At 38.2% G+C, this 25,656-nt stretch overlaps 2 protein-coding genes and 1 pseudogene across 2 annotated transcripts; all 3 read right to left on the reverse strand.

The window, feature by feature from the left end:
* Nucleotides 1–905: 905 nt before the first annotated feature.
* On the reverse strand, nucleotides 906–1,029 carry LOC126016699 (uncharacterized; annotated as a pseudogene).
* Nucleotides 1,030–3,050: 2,021 nt separating this feature from the next.
* On the reverse strand, nucleotides 3,051–3,977 carry LOC126015523 (olfactory receptor 2T27-like). The gene has a single exon (XM_049778061.1). It carries the CDS (start codon nucleotides 3,975–3,977, stop codon nucleotides 3,051–3,053), a length of 927 nt encoding a protein of 308 aa, XP_049634018.1.
* A 20,078-nt stretch (nucleotides 3,978–24,055) lies between these two features.
* LOC126016436 (olfactory receptor 2M2-like) lies at nucleotides 24,056–24,991 on the reverse strand. The gene has a single exon (XM_049779006.1). The coding sequence runs from the start codon at nucleotides 24,989–24,991 to the stop codon at nucleotides 24,056–24,058; it is 936 nt and encodes a 311-aa protein (XP_049634963.1).
* Nucleotides 24,992–25,656: the final 665 nt, after the last annotated feature.

The following is a 25,656-nucleotide window of genomic DNA, read 5'->3' on the forward strand; positions in this document are numbered from 1 at the left end:
GTGTCTCACTAAAGCTCTCCAATTCCCCACATTGACTTCATATTATTTATCCCACTAGAGTCCTTCATGGCTGTCCAGGCTCCTCAAATCCAAATCAAATATTCAAATCCAACTATTTCTTGGGGGTTTCTTGTCCTGTGACCTCAATGTCATGTAACATGAATGGTAAATAAGAGCACTTGCTTTTCTCCTGTCTCTGTTTTTTTTAGACCTAGGCAAGAATCCTAAGAGGGTATCAGAGAATCTTACTCTCCCATATGGGGAATGTACTGGTGAGTTCTACAAACTCCAGAAAGAAAAAAAAATGAAAGCATATCACCACCAAGAAACATGATCATTTTTTAATGTTCCCATCTTTGTTAAAAATAAATTCAAAGAGATAAAATTTAAGTATCAAATTGACTTTATTCAAGGAGTATTCATGAATCAATCTACTTCAATTTAGCAAATATAAAATTTCTCAAAGAGCTACACCAAGTTAAGGTATTTAATCATCAGAGGGAGCAGGAAGAGGAGGTAAGACTTGGCAAACAGCTCACTAGTTATTACAAGGCTGATTTGCTTCCATAGGATAGTAGATCACTTCACTCTGATACCCACAGCCTGATCAGGTTGGATATCCATAGCGAGCAAAGTTCCTCTGTAATTCTTGTGAGATCTGCAAGGCAGACACAGGTGCATAAAAGAAAATTTCCTGAGAGCAGATCCCAGGTGCCATTGGAGAAAATAGATACCGGTAGGTTTCTGGCTTTTTGTGGAAAGGCTTTCCTTAATGAATCATATTTGATTGCCGTAAGACCCTCCAAAGTTTCCACTGTACTTCTAAACTATAACTGGTTATGTGGCACCACTGAGAGAGAACTGTGCCCTTTGGGGCTGCTACCAAATGAAAATATGCACTAGGTAAATGTCTGGTCTGAAAAAGGTGACATTTTCTTTCTTTTTTTTTTCTTTTTTAGCATTTACTATACCTCCTCTTTCTATACAGTCAGTGTAAAGAACACAGCCTGTGTTAAGCATTGGGAGGCCTTATCTTTTTTTTTTCTTTTTTTTTATATATGTAAAAAAACCTTCACCAGTGCAACATTCCATTCACCAATATCCCGTGTCCTTCCTCCCCACCCCTCACTGGCCTGTACTCTAGACAGGCTTTCTACTTCCCTCATTCAGTCACATTTTGTAATGACAGTACTCAGTGTAATTATTTCAGTGACTGCACTAAAAAAGTGACATTTTAATGGCAAAGATAATAAACCTGGGGCATGATTTTTTTTGAACTTCACCTAATATTGATCATCACCCATAAGAATCAAATCCACCCTTCTAAATCATCAAGGTCAGACCCAACCTTCTAAGTACATACAGACAACTAAACTCAACTGTTCTCAGGGATGCAGGCACAAAACTGGTGAAGAACAACCTTAGCATTTTTTAAATGATGATTTAAAACAAAATGTGACCAATAAATAGTGTATCAATCTGGGTAATAGGCTATCAATCTTTTTTTCCTGTTTCTTCCTGTAGAATTTGATATATAAGCACAATACATATTAGTGCACCCATGGACTACATCAACCATGTCAAAAGATTAGAAAATGGGGCAGCGAAGAAAAAATTAAAAAGCTAAAAATTAAATCATATAACCCCAAATATCCAAGAGACCTTATTTCTACTAAGAAAAAAATATAATCAACACTAAAGGATTTCAACAAAATATCAGGGATCAAATCATCATGAACTTGCCTCCTTGTTATATGCAGGGTTTTTGCCTCAAAGTGGTAGAGGGACGGGGTACAGGTGCACAGACTGCACAAGAATCCAAGGCCTAAGGAGTAGGGGCTTCCTTGAATCTTGGATACTCTTTCATTCTGAAAATGTTCTCCAGCTCAAGATCAACAGGAGTACATCTACTTTGAGCTAATCTTGCAGGAAGTCATGCATTCTATTCACATGTGTAATACAAGAGTAAGGCAGCTAGAGGAGTGGACTGGTAAATTTTCACTTGTTATTAAATAAGATCTTGGTCAACTTCATAACAAAATATGAAAACCAGTATGTGTCTATCAGAAGGAAAAACATCCCAGATAAGAATATAAAAACAACAGCTCTGATCTAACGAAGGGCTTTACTGTTGTGATGAAATAAGTAGTATTTATTGAAAAATATTCATCACTTTTATCAAAGGTAAATAAAATAAATTTAATAAAAATACATATAAAGAAAACCAAGGGGCCGGGCGGTGGTGCTGGAGGTAAGGTGCCTGCCTTGCCTGCGCTAGCCTAGGACGGACCGCGGTTCGATTCCCCCGGCGTCCCATATGGTCCCCCAAGCCAGGAGCGACTTCTGAGTGCATAGCCAGGAGTAACCCCTGAGCGTCACCGGGTGTGGCCCAAAAACCAAAAAAAATAAAGAAAGAAAGAAAGAAAACCAAGTTTTTGTATAAAACAATGCTGTTCTTTACATATATGAAGCTGTGGATTAATGAAAGAATATATACATACGTGGACAACTAGATGATTAGTTAATAACAGGTAATATAGTAGGCACCAATAACTAGACTAGATAAATAAGTGAATAATTGGGCAATAACAAAAGCTAAAATATTTTTATTCTACCAGTTAAAAGTTTAATATGAAAGCTGAAAACAATGCTTGTGTTTGAGAACCTAGTACAATATATTCAAAATCCTGTTACCTTAATGATGGGAAATTTTATTCTTTAAATGTTGGTTTAATACTGCTAGACAGAAATAATTACTAAATCATTAGTAAAATTTTATATAAATTAAGCACTACCTAGCACCAACATGTTTTCTCTTACTAAAAGAGGAGGCTATCTTGTTCTCTGCATTGTTGACTAACAGGTTCTGATTCGCGGCAGGTGCTGACACTCCTAAGAGGTAAACAAGTCAGGAACTGTCCCACTAGCTGTCCTTCAAAGGAACAATGGAGCAGCTGGCCATGGAGTATATACAGAAAGCAGCGTTTGCCTTAGGCAGCTCAGGTACATTCCTCCTGTTTGCCCTCTCACTATTGTTTTACTCAGGTCACTCATCTTCCCAGAACCTTCCTAAGGGCCCCAGCTACCTCTTTGTTTCTCAGACTGTAGATGAGAGGGTTGAGCATGGGTGTGATGATGGTGTAGAAGACAGAGACCACTTTATCCTGCTCAGCAGTGTGATAGGCTTTGGGGAGAAAGTACTTGAATATAGCTGTTCCATAGAAGAGTAACACCACAGTCAAATGGGAAGAACAGGTTGCCATTGCCTTCCTCATACCCAACCTGGATCCTAACCCCAGTACAGTAGAGATGATCTGTCCATATGAAGCCATGATGGCAGATATTGGTGCAAGGAGAAAGACAACCCCACTGAAATAAAGACCATTTTCATACTGGGAGGTGTCAGCACAGACCAGTTTCAGGAGAGCTGGGATCTCACAAAAGAAATGCTGGATTTCCCTGGAGGCACAGTAAGGGAGATTTAAAACGTAGAGCACATGGATTAGCGCGTTTATCAGTGCCCCCAGCCAGGTCCCCACCACCATAAGGGCACAGACTGCAGGGCGCATGAGAACGGAGTAATGGAGAGGGTGGCAGATGGCCACATAGCGATCATAAGCCATGACCGCCAGCAGAAGACACTCTGCCCCCACGAGGGTCATAAACAAGAAGAGTTGGATCCCGCAGCCGAGAAAGGAAATGGTGTTCCTCCCAGTCATGAAATCAAGGGCTATCTTGAGGACAAAGGTGGAACTGTAGAAGAGATCCATGCTGGAGAGCTGACTGAGTAGAAAATACATTGGAGTGTGGAGGCGAGAGTCCAGCCAAATAAGGATCATCATCATTGCATTGCCAACAAGAGTCACAAGGAATACCAGGCAGATAAAACTGAAGAGAACTCTAGGGGCCTGAATGTGGTGAAACAGCCCCAGCAGAACAAAGTCGGATCCAGGGGTGCCATTGCTTCGCTTTTCCATTCTCACCTTCCTGTTCAGAACTCTGGACAGAGCAGAGGGACATGCTTTACTATAACCATTTTGATACCACCCTCATTTTACTGTCTGCTTCATCTTCTCCTCAACCTACCAATATTAACTACTGGTAGGCTTATAAGATGTTTTGATGTCAGATATAATAGCATTTTATTCTACTACATAATGGCATCACTATCATAAATGCACTGAAAACTTTCTTGAGGTTGCTTTACAAATCTTAAGTTTGGACAGTTCTAGTAATTTTAAAAAACAAAAATATTTAAATATTTACATATTTGAGTCCAATTTGATTAAATGTACAAGCCGTACAAGCCGTACATGTATATAAATCCATACAATAATACCACATACACACACACTTAAAAGTCAATATCAGGTTTTGTATTGTTCTGACTCACAAGTGTTATAAATTACAGACTACATTCTTCAGTAAATGATCTTTTACATAACTATATTAAATGTCTTTGGTATTCTATATGCAACCTAATGATTATAAGTGTTCTTCAAAATATCATTTTCTTGTTTTCTTGTTTTACTGTCAAAAACTGCATCAACTACTTTATGCAGAGACATAGTAAGAAACCATAGTCAGTGGTCCTCAAACTTTTAAAACAGGGAGCCAGTTCACTGTCCCTCATTCAAAGGCCAGACTATAGTAAAAACAAAACTATGAACAAATTCCTATGCACACTGCATATATTTTATTTTGAAGTGAAGAAACAAGATGGGACCAAATACAATATGTTTTGATGACAGTAGTTGAAGGACCACTGCCATAGATTATATCTCACTAGAACCATAATTAGCTATAAATATTTCCAAATTCCATTTTTATTGTTGTTGTTGTTGTTTGGTTTTTTGGGCCACACCCACTTGATGCTCAGTGGTTACTCCTGGCTAAGCACTCAGAAATTGCCCCTGGCTTGGGGGGACCATATGGGATGCCAGATGATGCAACCGCAGTCCTTCCTTGGCTAGCGCTTGCAAGGTAAGGTGTCTACCTTACCTCTAGCGCCACCTCACCGGCCCCTTTTATTGTTGTTTTAAGGCCACACCTGTTGCTTTTCAGATCATAGTCCTGACTACATGGCTAAGGAATCACTCCTAGCAGTACTCAGGGTATTATATTGGGTGCTGAAAGCCAGGTCTGGTATGTGCAAGGCAAGTACATCACCTTCTGTACTATTTCTCTGACCCAAATTCCCCCAATCTGTGTCACAGAATTCTCCCTAATGTCTTCACAATAGGTATTTGTTCAAGTGAAATTTTCTGAGGTTACAAATGTGTAAGACTGACTTTATGTTCTTTTTATAATTTGAAAAGATCAAATCTAAAACATTCTAGAAACAATAAGTTCAGAGTCAAACAGGCTTCTGGGTTGGAGCTGAATCATGCCTTAGAGGCACTGCATAGAAGGTGTTCTCACCTGTAAAGAGCACGAGCTGAATAGAAATTTCTATCATTACTTGGGAATTTAAAGGGTTCATCCAGAGTTAGTGCACATACCTATGATGAATATTATGAAGAGCCAGAATACATTCATTTAAACTTCAGAGTAGGAAGAAAACAACCATTTTTCTTACCAGACTTTTTATTATGAATATATGAATTGTTAGAGAGATTAGTTTGAAATCAAATTTTACCCTTTTATATTTAAAAAAACATTTCCTAAATTGAGCCCTGAAATGATATAAAATAGGTGAGCTGCACTGTCTGTTAAATGGCATTCAATAATTGAATGTTCTTTGAGTTTTCTTTCTCACTCTGAAACTGATATAATGTTTATCCTCGTGTTACTGAGGAATTTTGGAAGCATGCAAGACATCAGATTTATGAGGTGAATATATCAACCTGGGATTTAATGTAGTGCTGAGCTTGGCTTGTAATTTATACTAAATTATAGAACTAGATTCATTATTTTGTAATTTGACTCTCAGCTAGGTTGCAGAAGCTGGGCTGGGTTGCTGAATTAGGAAATGACACACCTAAGCAAGACAATGCATTGGCATCCTTGAGCCTAACATTCACTTAATTTTTTGGTAAAAAAAAAAAAAGAAAAGAAAAGAAAAAGAAAAAGAAAAAAGAAAATTCCAGGATATTTGTTATTTTTCTGTTTTCAAAATACCAGATGTAAATTGTTACCTTTTATCATTCATTTCCTTGAGAAAGCATTAGAAATCCCTTTATAAATGGAAGCATTGCACATAGAAGTAGACAGACTGGTTCCTCTCCCCTTGATGAAAAGGATTCAGGATACCAGAAGTAAGGATGTTAAATATGCAGAAAATCTCTTTGCTACAGGGATCCAGGACCAATCACAATCTCATCTGCAGTGTCCTCAGAGAAAATGTCCCTTGTTTGTCCCTCTGTTCCTCAAGTAAAAGCACTATTATTCTACTGTCCATCAAATGCCTCAATTACACAAGTTTCTTCCCTTAATAACAAGCCAACAGCCAAAAAATCATTCACATAAGCACCAGATCTCCCACCTTAAAAAAATCAAATTCTTCTGTGGTGAAATCGAGCTCAAAATTTAATAGTTTTGGACAAAGTCTTGTCATTTAAGACCCAGAGCAGGTTTATTTTCTTTTCGATTTACTATTTTTGGTAATTTCAAATGTTACTTAGCTTTTCATTTATTTGGTTCTCCATGTATATAATAAAATGGAAAGGAGAACATAGTTTTATCTTATAATAAACTTTATTAATGCAGATTTCATTTTTTAATTAAAAGGGTTTATTTATTATAATAAATGAGCATTTTAAAATTGTTCTCATATTTAGTTGAATTACCATGATATACAGTTACAAAGTTGTTCATGATTGAGTTTCAGTCATGCAAAGTCCAACACCCATCTCTTCACCAGTGCACATTTCCAGCCACCAATGTTCCAAGTTGCCCTCCCTCCCTCCCTCCCTGCCAAATCTCCTATACACTCTCCTTCCTGCCTCTTAAGACAGACATTTTTATTATTTTTCATCATTACTTTATTTAATCAATGTGATTACAAAATTATTCATGGTTCAGTTTCAGACATAGAATGTACACCACCCTTCACCAGTACACATTCCCTGCCACTATCTCTATCTCTTCTTTTTTACCATTTGCTCTAATTCTAATAAAGGGGTGCCATGCTTATTAGTAAATCCCCTTTTAGTGCCCAATTCTTATCCAGAGTGATCAGTTCCAACTATCATTGTCATAGTGGACTGTTCACTACTATAACTGCATTCACTATATTTGTGACAAGCTTTCTACCATGGACAGGTCTTCCTGATCCTTATCTTTATTGTCTCTGGATAGTATCATACTATCTTTTACCTTTCTTATATTCCACAAATAAGTGAGATTATTCTTTGTCTATTTTTTAGCCTGGGCCATTTTACTCAGTATAATAATCTCCATACCCACCCAATATAAGCAAATTTTATGACTACAGTTTTCCTAACAGTTTCATAGTATTCCATTGTGTAGATTACCACAATTTCTTTAGTCATTCATCTATTCTAGGACACTTGGGTTGTTTCCAGATTCTGTCTATTGTAAATAGTGCTGTGACAAATATAAGAATGCATGGTGATTTGTGGTTCCTTGAGTATATCTCTAGGAGAAGTATTGCTGGATCATATGGGAGCTCAATTTCTAGATTGTTTTCCAAAAAGGCTGGACAAGTCTACATTTCCACCAGCAGTTAATGATAATACCAATAAACATAAAAATGAGGGGCTGGAGAGATAGCATGGAGGTAAGGCGCGTTTGCCTTGCATACAGAAAAACGGTGGTTCGAATCACGGCATCCCATATGGTCCCCCGAGCCTGCCAGGAGCTATTTCTGAGAGTAGAGCCAGGAGTAACCCCTGAGCGCTGCCACTGGGTGTGACCCAAAAAACAAAAAAACAAAAAAACAACAACAAAAAAAAACCAAAAAATGACTTGATGTGGTTAAAAAGAAAAACTAGCAACAAAGAGTGGAAAGTTCAGTTAGAGTAGATAAGGGTCTACTATAGAAGTAATAAAACTGATCACTCTGGACAAGAATTGGATCCTAAAAAGGGATAAAGTGACATGCATGATGCCCTTTATTAACAGTAGTGCAAACTACAGTACCATAAAAGAAAAGAGAGAGTGGGAAGTAAAATGCCTGCCCCAGAGGCAGATGGGGAAGGGTTAGTGAGAGGAAAGAGATCATCAGAAAGGGTGATCAGAAAGGGCATCAGAAAGGGAAACTGGGAACATTGGTAGTGGGAAATGTGCATTGGTGAAGGTTGTTGTACACTGTATGAGTGTAACTCAATCTTTAACAACATTATCTGTGAAAAACTGTATTAAGAACAACAGTGCAACCATGGTGTTTAGATAAAAAAAAAAACCTTGATGGTTGACGTATTTTAATGACCTACAAATGTGACTTCATTTTCTAACTTTGTGGGGGTTTTTTGTTATGTTTTTGAGTCACACCTGGCAGCACTCAGGGGTTACTCTTGGCTCTATGCTCAGAAATCGCCCCTGATAGGTACAGGGGACCATATGGGATGCCGGAATTCAAACCACTATCCTTCTGCATGAAAGACAAATGCCTTACCTCCATGCTACCCCTCCATCCCCGACTTCATTTACTAAAAATCAAGTTTCAGAGATGTATACAATTTCTAAGTCTCTTTCAATGAGGAATGCACATCTACCATTGCAAATGTTCTGCATACTAATGATGCACTTGCACCTATTTCATTTGATTTCTTGTGTATTCTAAGACTTAAATTCTTAACTTTTCTCTTAATGGAGGAAGGGCATAAAGAGAGCATTCTTTTTTGCCATTTTTATAGAGTCCACCCAATAAATAGGAGCTATGTCAGGTTATTCAGTAATATGAGTGGAACATGTGGCACCAGAGGTTAAACCCAGGCCCTCAAACATACATAGTCATGGACTCTTCCACTGAGAAGTACCTTGACCCCATATATAGGAAAATTTTCAGGAACTGAGCTTGATTTTGTAATTGGACACCTAATAATGTGCATTACTGAAGCAATAATAGGGCATACAGTGAAGTTAATGGAAACTGGATGACAAAATAGAATAGATTTGATGTAGACTTGATTTAGTGAGACCAAGAGAATTTTCTAGCAAGTATTTGTAGAATATGTTTAACTTCTTGATTAATTGGAAACATTCTACATGTCAGCAGAGTTCTAAGTATTTCACAGGTACCTTGAATACAGCCCAGTTTATCTCAGTAAGGAGCTGTGTGCAATGCTACTTCTATGGCAGGATTACCTCTCAAAATGTTTTAAACATGTAATATTCTACTTAGAAACATCTAGAAGTAGTAACTGAAGACAAAAAGTTAAAAATTCGTTAGAAAGAGCATGCAGCCACGAAGCAGAGATTGGCACACATCACAAAGAATGAGAACAAGGAGAGCTGGCAGGGATGTGAAGAGAAAAGAACTCTTATCCACTGCTGGTGGGAATGCCTTCTAGTCCAGCCTTTATGGAAAGCAATATGGAGATTCCTCCAAAACCTGGAAATTGATCTCCTATACAATCCAGCTATACCACTCCTAGGGATATACCCTAGGAATTCAAAAATACAATATAAAAATTCCTTCCTCACAGCTATATTCATTGTCGTGCTAGTTACAATAGCCAGACTCTGAAAACAACCAAGATGCCCTTCAACAGATGAATGACTGAAAAAGGAAGTCAACAACTAGTTACACCAGCCCCCACTGTTGCTGCTCATAAAAATTAAATGTCAGGTTGTATCTAACCCTTTTTGCCCTTATAAGGGACTTATACTACCTTGGCACATGTCATGCCTTTATAAGGAACTTGTATGTCTCAGCAAATGTTATAACCTTATAAGGAAATCATCCCTACCCTCTCTCTCCCCCCTCCCTTTCTTATGGTATATAAGAATGAACAAAAAAAGCCATGTGGTCCTTTGCCTCTGTTCTGTTCTGGACGGGCACTGGGCCCTGGCTGGCCAGAATAAAGAACCCACTTGAGCTTTTGCCTAAGTAACTGTCTCTTCATTTCTCTGCGTCAGAGCAGCATCTGGACTACCAAGCCTTATATTTTTGGCAAGCCAGCCAGGAGTCCTTGATCTGTCCGGAGCGAAGTGGTGAACCGACAACTCGGTGGGTTCTAAGCAGTGTGTCTGTGTTGTTGGTAGTGATTTGATGTGTGTTGGAAATAGCAGTGTGTCATATATTGTTGGTCGTGATTTGATGTGGGTTGGAAATAGCAGTATATCTTGTGTTATTGGTTGTGATTTGATGTGTGTTGGAAATAGAAATAGGGGAATGGTAGTTTGACTGAGGACTTGAGAGTCCCCACTCGACGTGGATTCCAGGTGGTAGTGAACTGCCGTGGTGAACCCTATTTCTTTTATTTGATGTGTGTTGGAAATAGAAATAGGGTAATGGTGGTAGTGTGACTGAGGACTTGAGAGTCCCCACTCGACATGGATTCTGGGTGGTAGTGAACTGACGGGTTCAAAAACTATAGGTCACAACCCTGGAGGTGCCCCCCAGGAGTTCAATTTTGCCGCAGCGGGAAGAGATCTTTGTTTTGAGATTTTTGTTTTTCCTTTTGTGTAAGTGTGTAGGTGTGTGTTGGCTTTATTTCCTTGAACTCTTCTTTCTTCACTTCCTTTGTCCCCTCCCGTCTTTCCCTCAACTATTCCTTTAATTTTCTATTTCTCCCATTATGGGTCAGCAGCAAACCACCCCTTTGTCTCTTACTTTGGACCACTGGTCAGAAGTAAGGACTCGTGCACGTTGTCTGTGGTTCTGTGTTTCATGTTTTCTTTGTCAATTTAAACATGGAGGAAAACTCAAAGAAAAAAATGCTACCTCTCCTTAGGCCAAAAAAAAATTGTGTGTTAAATCGGCTTTGTTATTCTAGGGACATGGCAGAGGGTGATAGAGGTCATAAACTCCAGATTTCTCAATGGCCATCGAGGATAAATATTCCCTGGAGAATTTCTGGACTTTGCAATTGCCCAGCTTTCCTACCATGTGTTAAGGCCAGAAAGAAATGAAGTTAACTGGCCGTTTTTTGGCTGGAAGAAAAAAAAAGTGCTTTTTTAACTCCCCAGCCTGAAATTTATCTGAAAAAAGGAATTCACCCAGCCCCCAGGGAAACGGCTATTGTCCTCCCAGACTCACCTGGCTGGGAAATGTGGGTGTAGACAAAGTAATTCCAGTGGGTCCTTTACATATCAAAGAAGAATTTAGTTAATGGTTTGGAAGTCAGAAAAAAAAATTTTTAAGCGTTTAAATTTCTGACTTAGAAGTTTCTTAAAATGAACAATTGGGTAAAAATATTGCAAATTATTGTGGTTGGCCTTTTTTAAACAATATTGTTAATTTTGTGAATGCATGTTATTGTTACAGTATCTCAATTTCATGTCAAATTTATCTCACCAAACTTAATGGTGGGTTTTCAGGTAGCTTTAATGTAAAAATCTTGATGATACTAGGTTGTGAATACCTAAAGAAAAAGAAATAAATAAAATCTGGTCCCTCTAGGTGCAAAATATTCAGCAAAGTAATTCCAAATTGACAGCAGACAATTTAAAGCTCTGTTCCTAGGGCCCTAATGCTGAGTTCTAGGCTGTAAATTTGAAAAGCTGGTTCTTAAGGAAAGGCTGGCTCTGAGTTGGATGCATGTGGTGGTTTATAGCAGCAAAACCACTCCCAAAGGATGAGTGGAGAAGAAGACTGATAGACCATTGGCAAAACTCACAAAGCAAAAGAGAGAGAAACTTGATAACGTGTATTAGAAATAAAAAGGGGGAGATCACTACAGATACTGCAGAGATTCAAATGGTATTCAGAGAATACTTTGAGAAATTCTTTTTTTTCTTTAAACACCTTGATTACATACACGATTGTGTTTGGGTTTCAGTCATAAAAGGAACACCACCCATCACCAGTGCAACATTCCCATCACCCAAGTCCCAAATCTCCCTCCTCCCCACCCAACCCCCGCCTGTACCCTAAACAGGCTCTACATTTCCCTCATACATTCTCAATATCAGGACAGTTCAAAATGTAGTTATTTCTCTAACTAAACTCATCACTCTTTGTGGTGAGCTTCCTGAGGTGAGCTGGAACTTCCAGCTCTTTTCTCTTTTGTGTCTGAAATTTATTATTGCAAGAATGTCTTTCATTTTTCTTAAAACCCATAGATGAGTGAGACCATTCTGCGTTTTTCTCTCTCTGACTTATTTCACTCAGCATAATAGATTCTGTGTACATCCATGTATAGGAAAATTTCATGACTTCATCCCTCCTGACAGCTGCATAATATTCCATTGTGTATATGTACCACAGTTTCTTTAGCCATTCGTCTGTTGAAGGGCATCTTGGTTGTTCCCAGAGTCTTGCTATGGTAAATAGTGCTGCAATGAATATAGGTGTAAGGAAGGGATTTTTGTATTGTATTTTTGTGTTCTTAGGGTATATTCCTAGGAGTGGTATAGCTGGATCGTATGGGAGCTCGATTTCCAGTTTTTGGAGGAATCTCCATATTGCTTTCCATAAAGGTTGAACTAGACGGCATTCCCACCAGCAGTGGATAAGGGTTCCTTTCTCTCCACATCCCCGCCAGCACTGTTTGTTCTCATTCTTTGTGATGTGTGCCATTCTCTGTGGTGTGAGGTGGTATCTCATTGTTGTTTTGATTTGCATCTCTCTGATGATTAGTGATGTGGAGCATTTCTTCATGTGTCTTTTGGCCATTTGTATTTCTTCTTTGTCAAAGTGTCTGTTCATTTCTTCTCCCCATTTTTTGATGGGATTAGATGTTTTTTTCTTGTAAAGTTCTGTCAGTGCCTTGTATATTTTGGAGATTAGCCCTTTGTCTGATGGGTATTGGGTAAATAGATTCTCCCACTCAGTGGGTGGCTCTTGAATCCTGGGCACTATTTCCTTTGAGGTGCAGAAGCTTCTCAACTTAATATATTCCCATCTGTTAATCTCTGTTTTCACTTGCTTGGAGAGTGCAGTTTCCTCCTTGAAGATGCCTGAAGTCTCAATGTCCTGGAGAGTTTTGCCTATGTGCTGTTCTATATATCTTATGGTTTGGGGTCGGATATCGAGGTCTTTAATCCATTTGGATTTTACCTTCATACATTTTTCAATCCACTGAGAACACAGCCAATCTAAATGAAATTGTATATGAAATACCATTAATGTCACTAACCCCAAGGAGTAATATAGGAGGGAAACTAGAGCCAACCTCATTCTAGTAAATTCTTTATTAACATCATTGAGAGATATACTAATACAAATTAATTCTTAGTGATATAAGTTTTAATAATTTGATTAGTCTTTGTGTTGTAGCAAGCAATATGATGTAAATTTGTGTTTGTGAGTGGGCAGGCTACAAAAGTGGGTGGGAAACTGGGTACACTAGAGGAAGGAAGGTACTTTGGTGTGGGATTAGTGTTTGAACACTTAATTCCTGAAGTAAATCATGGTAAATTTCAGTGTTATTATAATAAAAAAATTATTAGCCTGACTTAAACAAATTGACTGCACTGAGAAGAGAGCCCATAGGGCAGCACAATAAAGGCTGGTACAGGTGAGTGCCAGGAAAACCATCAAACTGATCAAATTTCACCACTTTTCTTCTATGTACCTTATGGTTTCAAGTATTATATTAAAGTTTTTAATCCACTGTTATTTAACCTTTTTGAATGGTGTTAAAGAGAAGTCTGAGTTTACTTTTTTCCACTTTTCTGAACACTACTTCTTGAACAGGCATTCCATTACCATTTTGTATTTTTTATTTCTTATCAAAGATTAATTGTATATTTGGGGTGCAGTCTCAAAAAATCAAGACTCCCGGAGAGATAGCACAGCGGCATTTGCCTTGCAAGCAGCCGATCCAGGACCAAAGGTGGTTTGTTCGAAACCCGGTGTCCCATATGGTCCCCCGTGCCTGCCAGGAGCTATTTCTGAGCAGACAGCCAGGAGTAACCCCTGAGCAACGCCGGTTGAGGCCCAAAAACCAAAAAAAAAATCAAGACTATTCCTTTGATCTGAGGGTCTGTCTTTATATCAATACCATACTCTTTTTCATGTTATTTTTAATAATTTTTATTGTGATGAAAGTGAATTACAAGTCTTTCACAGTAACATTTCAGGTACATAGTGACAATGAATTAGGGCCATTCCCATCACCAGTGTTTTCCTTCCTCCACCCCTGTCCACAACATGCATCACATACCTCCCGCCTCCTTTTCCTCTATAAAATGCTTATGTAAGAGGTCTCCTTTGTATATAGCTTGTTGTAAATTGGGTATCAATTCTGGACTTGTTGACTTTGGGTTTGGTGCTTAAGTCTGATCATTTTTCATTTCCAATCAATGTTCATATGACTGGCTGTTTCTGGTACCATCCATTTTTCCCCTCAAGTTATGAAGCTGAACAAGATGATTCAAGTTCTATGGTTCTGTTGGAAACAGAAAAGAAGCAAGAGGAGAAAAAATGCTGGAGGAATCTGTCTAGAGACTATAAATATTAATGCAGAAGAAGAAAGAAAATAAGAAAAAAAACAAATACAAAAGAACATAAAAAAAAACAATAACAAAAAACACAATAGTAGCAACAAAAAATCATCACCAAAACCACAACCACAAGAAAAGGAAAAAAAGGGCTGGTGTGTCAAGGCTTTGTGGATTTTTTTGTTATTTCTGGTTTGTTTGTTTTTGGTTTTTTTGCATAGGTACAATAAATATTGGGGAAATTAGAAGGAATTCCGTTGGCTTAGGAGGTACAGAGTTTTTCCACCCCTGAAGCATACTGTCATGGGAGCAACTAAAGGCTCTATACATGCTCATTATCTAACTCCAAGGTCTTTTTAGGGTGCTAGGAAACTTGCTGCTCAGTGTGGATGACAAAATCAGTTCTCTGTAGCTAGAGATCTTGGTATTTCAATGGGTCATAGTACAAAGTCTAGGATAGAGTCTTTTGTTGTGGTTCTAGATGTGGTTCTAGTCAGTCTTCTATAATTACTGATCTTGGTTTTTGCACAGATCCTAGGCCGAAGCCTAGGATAGGGTCTTTCCTAAGCCTAGGATAGAGTCTTTATGGCACCAGAAGTTCTGCTCAGTCAGAGTTGTCAAAGTCAGAACTCTAGGATTGGAGATCTTGATTTTTGTAAAATCCTAGGTTGAAGCATAGGGTGGGATCTTTCTTATTAGTCCCAAGAAACCTTCTGCCCAGTTGCAATTGTCATGGTCCATATCTTCTGTAATTAGTAATCTTGGTGTTTGCATAGAACAAAGGATGGCATGTCTTCTGATTTCATCTTACCAAAAACTTGATTCAAGTTCCTCATTATCAGGTTGTTGTATCAACCTGTCACAAGTTGGTGCCAGAGCAGTATTAGGGATTTCCCAGTTGGAGTTTGGTTCCTGGTGCTGTTGTAGGGATCTGTGTCTGATCTTCTTTTGGGATTTGGGGTTTTGGATTGGACGGTCACTGTCCAATTATATGGAGTCAGGTCCTCATGACACATTTTCGGGGTGGGAGGTGACCCATTATAAAATGTAAGGGTTCATATACCTAGCAGAAAAGAGTTTGCTTCTATACATAAAATTTCCCCCTTTTTTTATTATGCCTATGCAAAAGGGAGCGATACCATAGTCTATTGTTGGTACCTTTGGGAGTAAGAATGACAGGCTATACAATCTCTGTGCCCTGTTTTTGACCTGGGATTTTATTCCAAGCAGAAATTTTTCTTCTCGAATTCCATACCAAGCAGAACTAAAACAACTGAAATTAACAAATATATATATATATATATAAATTTAAAAAGACAAAATAATTTAAAAATTAACAATTAAAATAGGATGGAGAGAGCTACCTATTCCTTTGAAAATAAACACACTAAGAGGTATAACTATTCAGGTATTGAACATACAAGGAAAATATAGATATCCCCATTAAGTCTTTTAATATATTCTTGTGGAGGCAAAGTCCAGGACACATTTTCATCAGACTAGTCAACCTAGTCTTTTTGAGTTTGAGAAGTGGTTAGCAGCAGTAAGGGATCAGGTAGCGCCCTTGGAGTAGGGGGTTCCTTCTGGAGCTGAATCTGGTAGCATGTAACAGTCTACATTTGGGGGATAATAAAAAGAAGGTATAGTACATGAAAAAGTTTCCATAAGATTATTCTTGAAATTGTTGTATATAAAAATATTTCCTCAGGATTGCTCTGTGACTATTGACTCACCTAGACCTTCCAGGTGAGGGAGCTGTGGAGTTGGCAATAAATAGCTTGATGGACAGGGAAGAGGGGGCCTTTTGTGAGAGCTGGTTGCAGGCTGCAAGAGAACTCTCTCTTTCTTTGTCCAATCTTTTACACCCTAACCTTCTTGTCTGTGTGGATTATTATTTGGTATCTATAGTTATTTTCATGTTTTCTCCAGTTATTCCTCTCCTTCCCCTGCTAGACCCATCGATGTAAAAAAACCTTTGCATTGAGGATAGGAGAGTCCCAAACGATCGAAGAAATAACAAACTGAGTCTTTTTCAAAAAGTCCCATGTCTTTCCTGGTGGATGATGAGAGGAAATTTTTCCTGTGAAATCTGAAAGGGCCCTTTGTAGAGATTCATTAAGAGGCAATATTGACTCAATTTCCTTTCTTGGTATTGGCAATACTAATATATCAGGGTCAAATCCTAATAAAGATATAGATCTGAGTCTTGCTTTGATAATGAGTTCTGAAATTAATTCCAAATAAGATATCATAGACCGAGGCTGTTTGTTATGTAAATACACCCATTCCAGAGGGCCTGCCTGTTGCATCAATGCCACGGTAGGGGTTTCTTTTGTAAGGAAGATTAACAAAGAAACCTCTCCCGGGATGAATCTTGAGAGAAATTATTTTTGCAACCTGTTCAAGAAGATGTCCAATTCATTTTTGGCCACTGTAGTTAAATTTCTTGGGCTGTCTAAGGCAGGATCACCCTCCAAAGTTTTAAACAGATTAGACAGTTCTGCATTTGGAATTCCTAGTGCAGGCCAGAGCCAATTTATGTCAGCTAAAAGTCTCTGAAAATCATTAAGTGTTTTGAGTTTTTCTTTTTTGATGGAAATTTTTTGTGGACGTATCAACGTTTGGTCCAAAATAAAACCCAAGTATTGATATGGTGGCATAGTCTGTATCTTTTCTAAAGCTATTTTCAGTCCTGCTGTTTGCAAATAGTCAATAACATAAGAATATACTTCCTGTAGATCTGTTTCAGTGTTCATCGTGATAAGGATATCATCAGTATAGTGAAAGATCATGGCTTGGGGAAATCTTTCACGAGCTGGGCTCAAAATCTTATCTACAAAAAATTGACACATTGTTGGGAAATTCAGCATGCCCTGGGGGAGGACAGTCCATTGGAACCGCCAGCAGGGATGGGTATTGTTGATAGAAGAAACTGAGAATGCAAAACGGTGTTTATCATCTGAGTGAATAGAAATATGATAGAAGCAGTCTTTCAAATCAATTATAATTAGTGGCCATTCCTTTGGGATAACTACAGGTGATGGTAAACTTGTTTGTAATTTTCCCATAGGTATCATAGATATGTTTACAGCTCTCAGATCCATCAACAGTCTCCATTTACCAGACTTCTTTTGTATAGTAAATATAGGCGAATTCCATTGAGAAAACAAAGGTCAATATGCCCTAATTTTAGCTGTTCTTCCACCAATTCAGTTAGCACCTTTAATCTATCATTTTAAGGAGCCACTGACCTATCCAAATTGGTTTGTCAGATTTCCATTTTATTTTTATCAGTGCTGTTTTTTTTCTGGCAGTGGCCCCTACCAAAAATTCTGAGTTTTTATTTCAGGAGAAGTTCCAGACTCTTCTGGAACTAATGGGATGTGGAATTCTGCTTTCCACTGTTTGTGTAGGTCACGCCTTCACAGGGATGGTGAAAATGGGCCCACATGAGGTCTAATTATAGCTTTTGATTTTCTGGGCCGTGAACTACCATAGTCTTTTTACTAACAGACAGGAACTTAAGCCTCCCACTCCTTCTAGCGAGTATGGAATTTCTTGTAGAGGCCAATTTTCTGGCCATTCTTTATCAGAAATTATGGTAATTTGAGCCCCGGTGTCTATCATACCCGTAAAGGGTTGCCCTTGTAAGTGAAGTTTAATCATTGGGTTTTCATCTTTAAATTTAGTAACCAGAGCGACGAGTGGGTTGTGGGCAGCCCCTGGATCTGTGCTTCTGAAACCTCCAATTCGTGTCTTATCTGAAGTCCCAAATTTGACATAAGGCACTATTACTATTTGGGCAATTGCCTCTCCCTTTTTGAATGTCCAAGTAGCCAGTACGGTAATAACTACAATAATTTCTCCCTTTGAATCTGAGTCAATGACACCTGTGGTTACTGATATACCCTTTACATTGAGGAAACTTCTGCCCAGAAACAAACCCATTGTATATGGGGGTGGTGGGCCCACAATGCCAGTTTTTAACATATAAAAGCACGCTCCTGGGTAAATTGTAATGTCCTTCAGGCAAGTTATGTCAAGCCCAGCGCTCCGCTATCGCATGAATTAATTCGCTAATTGTGAGAAATCTTCTTGGGCTGGGCTGGGAAGAATTATGGTTTGAAGATTTTGCCCCTGATTTGCACAGGCTTTGGAATGGGCCCTGTAGGCATTTCCCTGCATCAGAAATGTGGGTCCCTGAGGAGCTTGATTTTAAAAAAGAAGGCAATTTCTTTTGATATGGCCCTGTTTTCCACAATGGTAACAGACGAATTGTCTCCTGGGTGTAGTGTTAAAACCTGTCCCTGTGTTATTATTAGGGAGATTTCCGGATCTGCAATCTTTTGCCCAGTGGCAACCTCTCTTGCATTTTGGACAGAGACCAGGCTTTCGGGCAGCGCTTTGTCTCTGGGGGTAGAAGGGCTTTGTTCCCCTAGTAATTACAAAGGTTTGTACAGATCCAGGTTTGCTGATGAATGGGGCATATCATAAACATTTCTGCAGGCATACAAAAAATCATTTAAGTCAGCTTTGTCCTGAAAAGGGGCCAATATCAATTTGCAGGCCGAATTTGCATTATGATAAGCCAAACATCTTTTTAGAAATTTTCTAACCTGCTTATCTTTGATTTGTGTTTTCAAAGCATCTTTAAGCTTAGCTACAAATTCAACATATGGCTCATGAGGACCTTGGGTAATTCTTAGATAGGTACCTGCACCAGTGCTGTCCATATCAATTTTTTCCCATAAAGATATTGCAATATCTTTAATTATGTTTAAGATTTCCTTAGGTAAAACAGCTTGTGCCTAAATATTTGCATATTGATTTTCTGCCATTAATAATTCATATGAGAGATTGACCCCTGCCACTCGTTTTTTCGTTCCATCCAAACTATATAATTTGAATTTCACACCCTCCGCATATAACATCTCCCATTCAGTTCACTGTTTAGATGGCAGGCATATTTCAGCTACTTTTTTAAATTCATGCAGGGTCCAAAGTGATTTTCTACTCCAAAGTCTTAGCATCTCCAGACATTATGGAGAAACTGGCCCAAAGTCCTTACATGCTTTCTTAAACTGTTCCACGTCTTCTATTTCAAGAGGTTCATAAATTGGTACATATACTGTCTGTAACAGAACTGAGGCCAGATTAGCAGAAGTACTCTGCACAGAGCTCTGTAATGGGGCTGAGGCGAGATTAGCAGAAGTACTCTGCACCAGGTTCTGAGGCCTGACATGTGGAGCACTAGCCTGTGATTCGTCATCTGAGTCAGCACTATTATGTGATTCCATTCTGTGTACAGAATCAGGACTCACTTGTGGACTTAGTACCGGGGGTTAGTCATCAGTGTTAATATTTTGATTTGGGTCCTGAGTTTCTAAATTACATTTCCGAGTAATTTTTTGCTGGTAAAAATGCCTATATTTTTGATGGTGATACTAGATTCATCAGCCTGCACTTTGGCCTGGATTTTCATGGGATATATCTCCTTATTATCCATGCTGGTCTTAGCCTCACTTTTCCATACGTTTTACTTCCTAAATACCAGCCAATACCTAGGCTCACCATAACAATATTAGCCAACACAGAGATTCCACAAACTATGACAGATGGAGACAACACAGGCGAGGCAAATATTTGAGTATAAATTTTTGTTTGAACTGTTGACCACAATCATCCAAAAGCAATAAATTTTCCTATCATCAAGCCTATTTTTTTAAATAATATGGAATAATCCACTTGACAAATGCAGAACCAAAGAATTTGTAGCAAGGTGGCACAATTAACGTGACTGACCATAGAAGCCATCCAAGGATCTCCAGAAGCAATTTCCAATAAAGCGTTTCACTTACAGTTACTGAGAGTCCAGGTTCACCTGTTCCGGACGCCTTATGTAGTGAATCTGCTGTTAAATCCTTTGTTGGGTGTTTGTGAATCCACGAACAATCCCCAGAATGAGAAATTACTTCCTATCCTCTTGTACCCTTTTGGGGGAGATCTTGGTAATATTTATCCCCAGCAAATAATAATCCACACAGACAAGAAGGTCAGGGTGTAAAAGATTGGGCAAAGAAAGAGTCCTCTTGCAGCCTGCAACCAACTCTCGCAAAAGGCCCCCTATTCCCTGTCCATCAAGCTATTTTTTACCAACTCCACAGCGCCCCCACCTGGAAGGTCTAGGTGTGGCAATAGTCACAGAACAATCCTAAGGAAATATTTTATATACAACAATTCCAAGAATAATCTTATGGAAAATTTTTCATATACTACAAGAAGAGACACATAAAATGAGTCAGCAGTATTAGTGGTTGTAGCTTCTTGTCAGTGCATGAGATTTGAGACCGAGACAGTATTCTTTTGCTGTGGGAACTGGGTGTTGGTTTATTGGGGCAGGAGATCAGACTTGGTACCTACTGAGGGTAAGTAGGGTTGAATAGGAAGAAATAATGAATAAGGATGGGGGGAATGAGAGGATAGAAGGAGTTCTGAAGGAGAGATAATATGTAAGAGGGACTATATACGCTTTAGGTATGGATTGTTTACAATATAGGTTTGGCTGACAAAGAGGTGTTTATTGTATACAAACTCATGCACACATATAGACAGACATTAATTTATTCATAAGTGTTATTGGAGGCCTGACCCTCATAGGATGGGTCTGGGAGCTTAAGAAATAATTGAATTAAGAAGTATATATAAATAGCTAAAATATAGATTAGTAGAGAAAGAAAAGAAAAAGGATAAGAGGAAAACATAAAGAAAAGTAAGTGAAATAAAAAGAGAAATAATTTGGCTGGCACCTCGGGTTTGGGAGGTTTGCCCATTTCTAGGCAATATGTCAATGACAGGGGTGAACTTTGCTAACTGAAGCTTTCAAGGTTATATAGTGACAGAAACATTTTAGGATAAGCATAGTTTTCACATCTGTATTAATACGCAATGTGGTGGTGAGGACTATAAGAGGTGTCTTCCCTATGTAGTATCATCCAGAGTGTCTTATGTATCAAGGTTCCTTTCCTAAAAAGAAATTGTCAGCATGGGCTTTATGATATGACCCAGAAATTCCACCTTTCAGTATCTATCACTAGGACTTAAAACATTCCTTCAAAAGTGCATATACTAATGGTATACTCATACCATTAGTCATTGCTGCAATGAATATAATAGCTAAATATGGAATCAACCTAGGTGTTCAATGACATGGATTATGAAGATATGGTACAAAATGGAATGCTATGCAGCTGCAAGGAACAATGAAATCATGCAATATTTTGCAACCTGGTGTAACTAGAAGCTAACTTCTTGAGCAAAGTAAACCAGAAGATAAACACAGGATGACATCACTTATTGGTGGCATATAAAATAGTTATATTAGGGGTCGGAGAGATAGCATGGAGGTAAGGCGTTTGCCTTTCATGCAGAAGGTCATCGGTTCAAATCCCGGCATCCCATATGGTCCCCCGTGCCTGCCAGGAGCAATTTCTGAGCATGGAGCCAGGAGTAACCCCTGAGCACTGCCGGGTGTGACCCAAAAAAAAAAAAAACAAAAAAAATAGTTATATTAGGGAAAGTAATGTAGTAAAAAGTGGATGCCTAGAATATCCTTGACCCCAGAGCCTAGTAATAAAAAGACAAAAGAAAATAAATCAAAATTGGAAGGTGAGAAAGGGAAGTCACAGGGGAACAGGGTGTAGGCATCTGTTACATTAGTGAGCTGTGAGACCGGTAGAGTTATATATCAAAAGAAAAACACTGAAAACATGAGATGTAAGCTGAAAACATAGAACTTTAATGATCCTGCCAACGTGGCAGGAGGAGTGAGAATAATAAAGTAGCATTTGACACTAGTGTAGGTATTTGTGTTGAACTATTATATGCCTAAAATTCAACTATTAGTAACATTACATTGTAAACATGGTTATCTTATTGAATAAAATAAATAAATAGATAAAAATGGAGTCAAAGAAAAAATACAAATGGCCAAAAGACACATGAAAAATGTTCCACTTAATCATCAAGGAGAGGTAAATCAAAACAATAACAAAATATCATCTCACACCACAAAGACTGGCACTCAACTGAAAAGACAAGAACAAACTTGTCTAAAGACTAAAAATTAAGATCCTATATTGTTCAGCAATATTGCTTCTGAAAATATATCGATCATCAGGACTGAAAACCACAGAAAAGGCATCTGCACTCCTCTGTATTCACAACAGAATCTGGAAACAACCCAAGTGCTCAAGAACAGATGGTGGTACATCTACATATGCCTGTTAGAATGGTAGGCTGAAAGCAAGGGGGTAGTGGTGATATGGGGTAGACTCTAGGAACATTGGTGGAAGGAGGTTGACACTGATTGGTGCTGAAACATTGTATGTCTAAAGTTCAATTATAAATAACTTTGTAAATCACACTACTTTTTAAATAAAAATATTTAGGACTAAATAATATCAATAGAATAATAGCCATATTATCTTATGTTCAATATTTGTGATGCAAATCTCTCAAAAAATATAAGTAAATTGAACTCATAATACATTAAGGATATAACATATAGTAATGCATTGATATAGGATTTAGTCTACAGATGCAACAATGCCTCAACATCTTTTATCTATCAAAACTTTACACCACATTAATAAATAAAACACACTATCATGTCAATAGATGTTGAAAATTAGACAAAATTCAGCATAATATATGATAACAAACACCCCACAAATGTATGTGGACAGAAAATGCATTAACATAATTAGAAATCATATATTTGTCAAAGCTAAGAGCAGAAAGCTTTACTCTAAGACTGAGAAAAAGGGTGTGACTCCGCTTATTTTATTCAACCTGGTGTTTGAAGTAGTCGACTAAAAGATTAGACAACAAAAGGAGACAAAGCCATCTCAATTGTTGTAATTATAGCCAAATTTATTGCACATTGGGTAAGGCACTGACCTTACATGCAATTAATCTGTATTCAATCCTTGGCACCCCATATGGTCTCCAAGCATTATCAGAAATGATTCTTGAGTGCTGAGTCCATAGTATTTTTCAGTAAAAATTATTTTGTTGATGCCAAAATAAATCTTGGAACACAAGAACTACCTAAAGAACTACATTATAACTATAAACATATATGAAATACTCAACAAATTCAATTTATACTTCATTCCAGCAGTTATTTTTAATACAAAAATTGTATTAGAATATTAGGGAGCCATTTCAATACATGTACACATATGAAAAGTCAGATAATACAATAAACTCAATTAAAATTATAAATAGTGAAAAGAAAATTATAAATAGTGTGGAAAATAAGCATTCCCATTTGTTACAATTGACTATAAAAGATTAATAACTTAATGTAAAAAGAACACTCTACATTTTATCAACTACGTGCTCAAACATACTTATTTTGTCCTTTATTTCTCAAAATACCTGGTGTATAGAAAAATGTACATGATTATGGCTACGTAGATATTACATCAACTAAAAGCAAAGGAGATCTTTATTGTAGCACATTAAAAATGTAAACACGTCATAGACCTCCTTTTCCAAGAACTTTCCAGAAAGCTCTAGCGACATCCTTGTTTCGCAAGCTGTAGATAAGAGGATTGAGCATGGGCGTAATAATAGTGTAAAGAACGGAGACCAATTCCTCCTGCTCAGGGGTGTGGTAGGACTTTGGCACAATGTATTTGAAGATGGCAGCACCATAGAACATTAATACCACGGTCATGTGAGATGAACAAGTAGACAAGGCTTTCCGTAGTGCCTGCCTTGATCCCATACCCAGTACAGTGGACAGTATGCTGCCATAGGAGCCCAGAATGGCTGAAAATGGAAGAAGAATAAAAACCACCCCACTAACAAAAACACCATTTTCATACTGGGAGGTGTCCATACAGACCACTTTCAGCAGAGCTGGGATCTCACAAAAGAAATGATGGATTTCCCTGGAGCCACAGTAGGGAAGAGTCAGAGTGTACACAACATGAATTAAGCCATTAAGTAGTGCCCCCAGCCAGGTCACAAGTGCCAGCCACACACAGACCCTGGGGCGCATGAGGATGGCGTAGCGCAGTGGGTGGCAGATGGCCACATACCGATCATATGCCATCACAGCCAGCACCAGGAATTCTGACCCAACAAGAGTAGTGAAGAGGAACATCTGAAAGCTACACCCGATGAAGGAGATTTGGTGGTCCCCAGAGAGAAAGACCAGGACCATTTTGGGGACAAATGTGCAGATATACAAGAGATCCATGAGAGAGAGCTGGCTGAGCAGAAAGTACATGGGGTTGTGGAGAAGAGGGTCTGCCCAAATGAGGAGGATGATTATGGAGTTGCCAACCAGGGCAACCAGAAAGTCCACTATGGTGAGTGCCAAGAGAAATCTGGGAACTGGGGTGCTGTGAAACAGATCTAGAAGGATGAAGTCAGTTCCTGAAGTCTGGTTGCTCTGCCATGCCATCCTCTTCACCATACTCGCGACTTGGAGACAGTTGCAAAAACATTTAGTCACCGAATGCATAAATTTTATTTAATAAGATCAAGTATCATTTTTCAATATCTTAAGCACTTTAGTTTTCCACCCTTTAGATTAAGTTGCACTGAGTATAAACACTATTCTCTCACCAGACTTTACTAAGACTTCTTGAGACCACCAAATCCCCTAACACACTAGAAAGGAGGAATCCTTATCCTTCATACTTATTATGTAATACAAAAACTTTTGTTATCTGGGACTGAAGTTATAGAACAGCATGTAGGGCACTTGCTTTGCATGCAGCAGGCCCAGTTTTGGTCTCTAGCATCCCATATGGACCCCCAAACCTGCCATGAGTAATCAACCTCTGAGCACTTCTGGGAGTGGCCCAAATACAAACAAAAAAAGAATAAGAAAACTTCTGTTATTAAACTCTGAAATTCATAATGTTTGTCATTTACAGTAAATTAAAATGACATTTGTTAGTACAATTTTATACTAAACATGCATAAGTTAATGCAATGCTTTAATATCTACAAAGTAATTCTTCATTCATAATCTCCATGAACATGTATGGAAATAAGGAAAAATTTTAAGGTATCACTGATATTATACCAATCTGCAATGAAATATTCACTACAATTAATTCG

This window comes from Suncus etruscus, chromosome 8 (assembly GCF_024139225.1).
Source record: "Suncus etruscus isolate mSunEtr1 chromosome 8, mSunEtr1.pri.cur, whole genome shotgun sequence".
Taxonomy (NCBI): Eukaryota; Metazoa; Chordata; class Mammalia; order Eulipotyphla; family Soricidae; genus Suncus; species Suncus etruscus.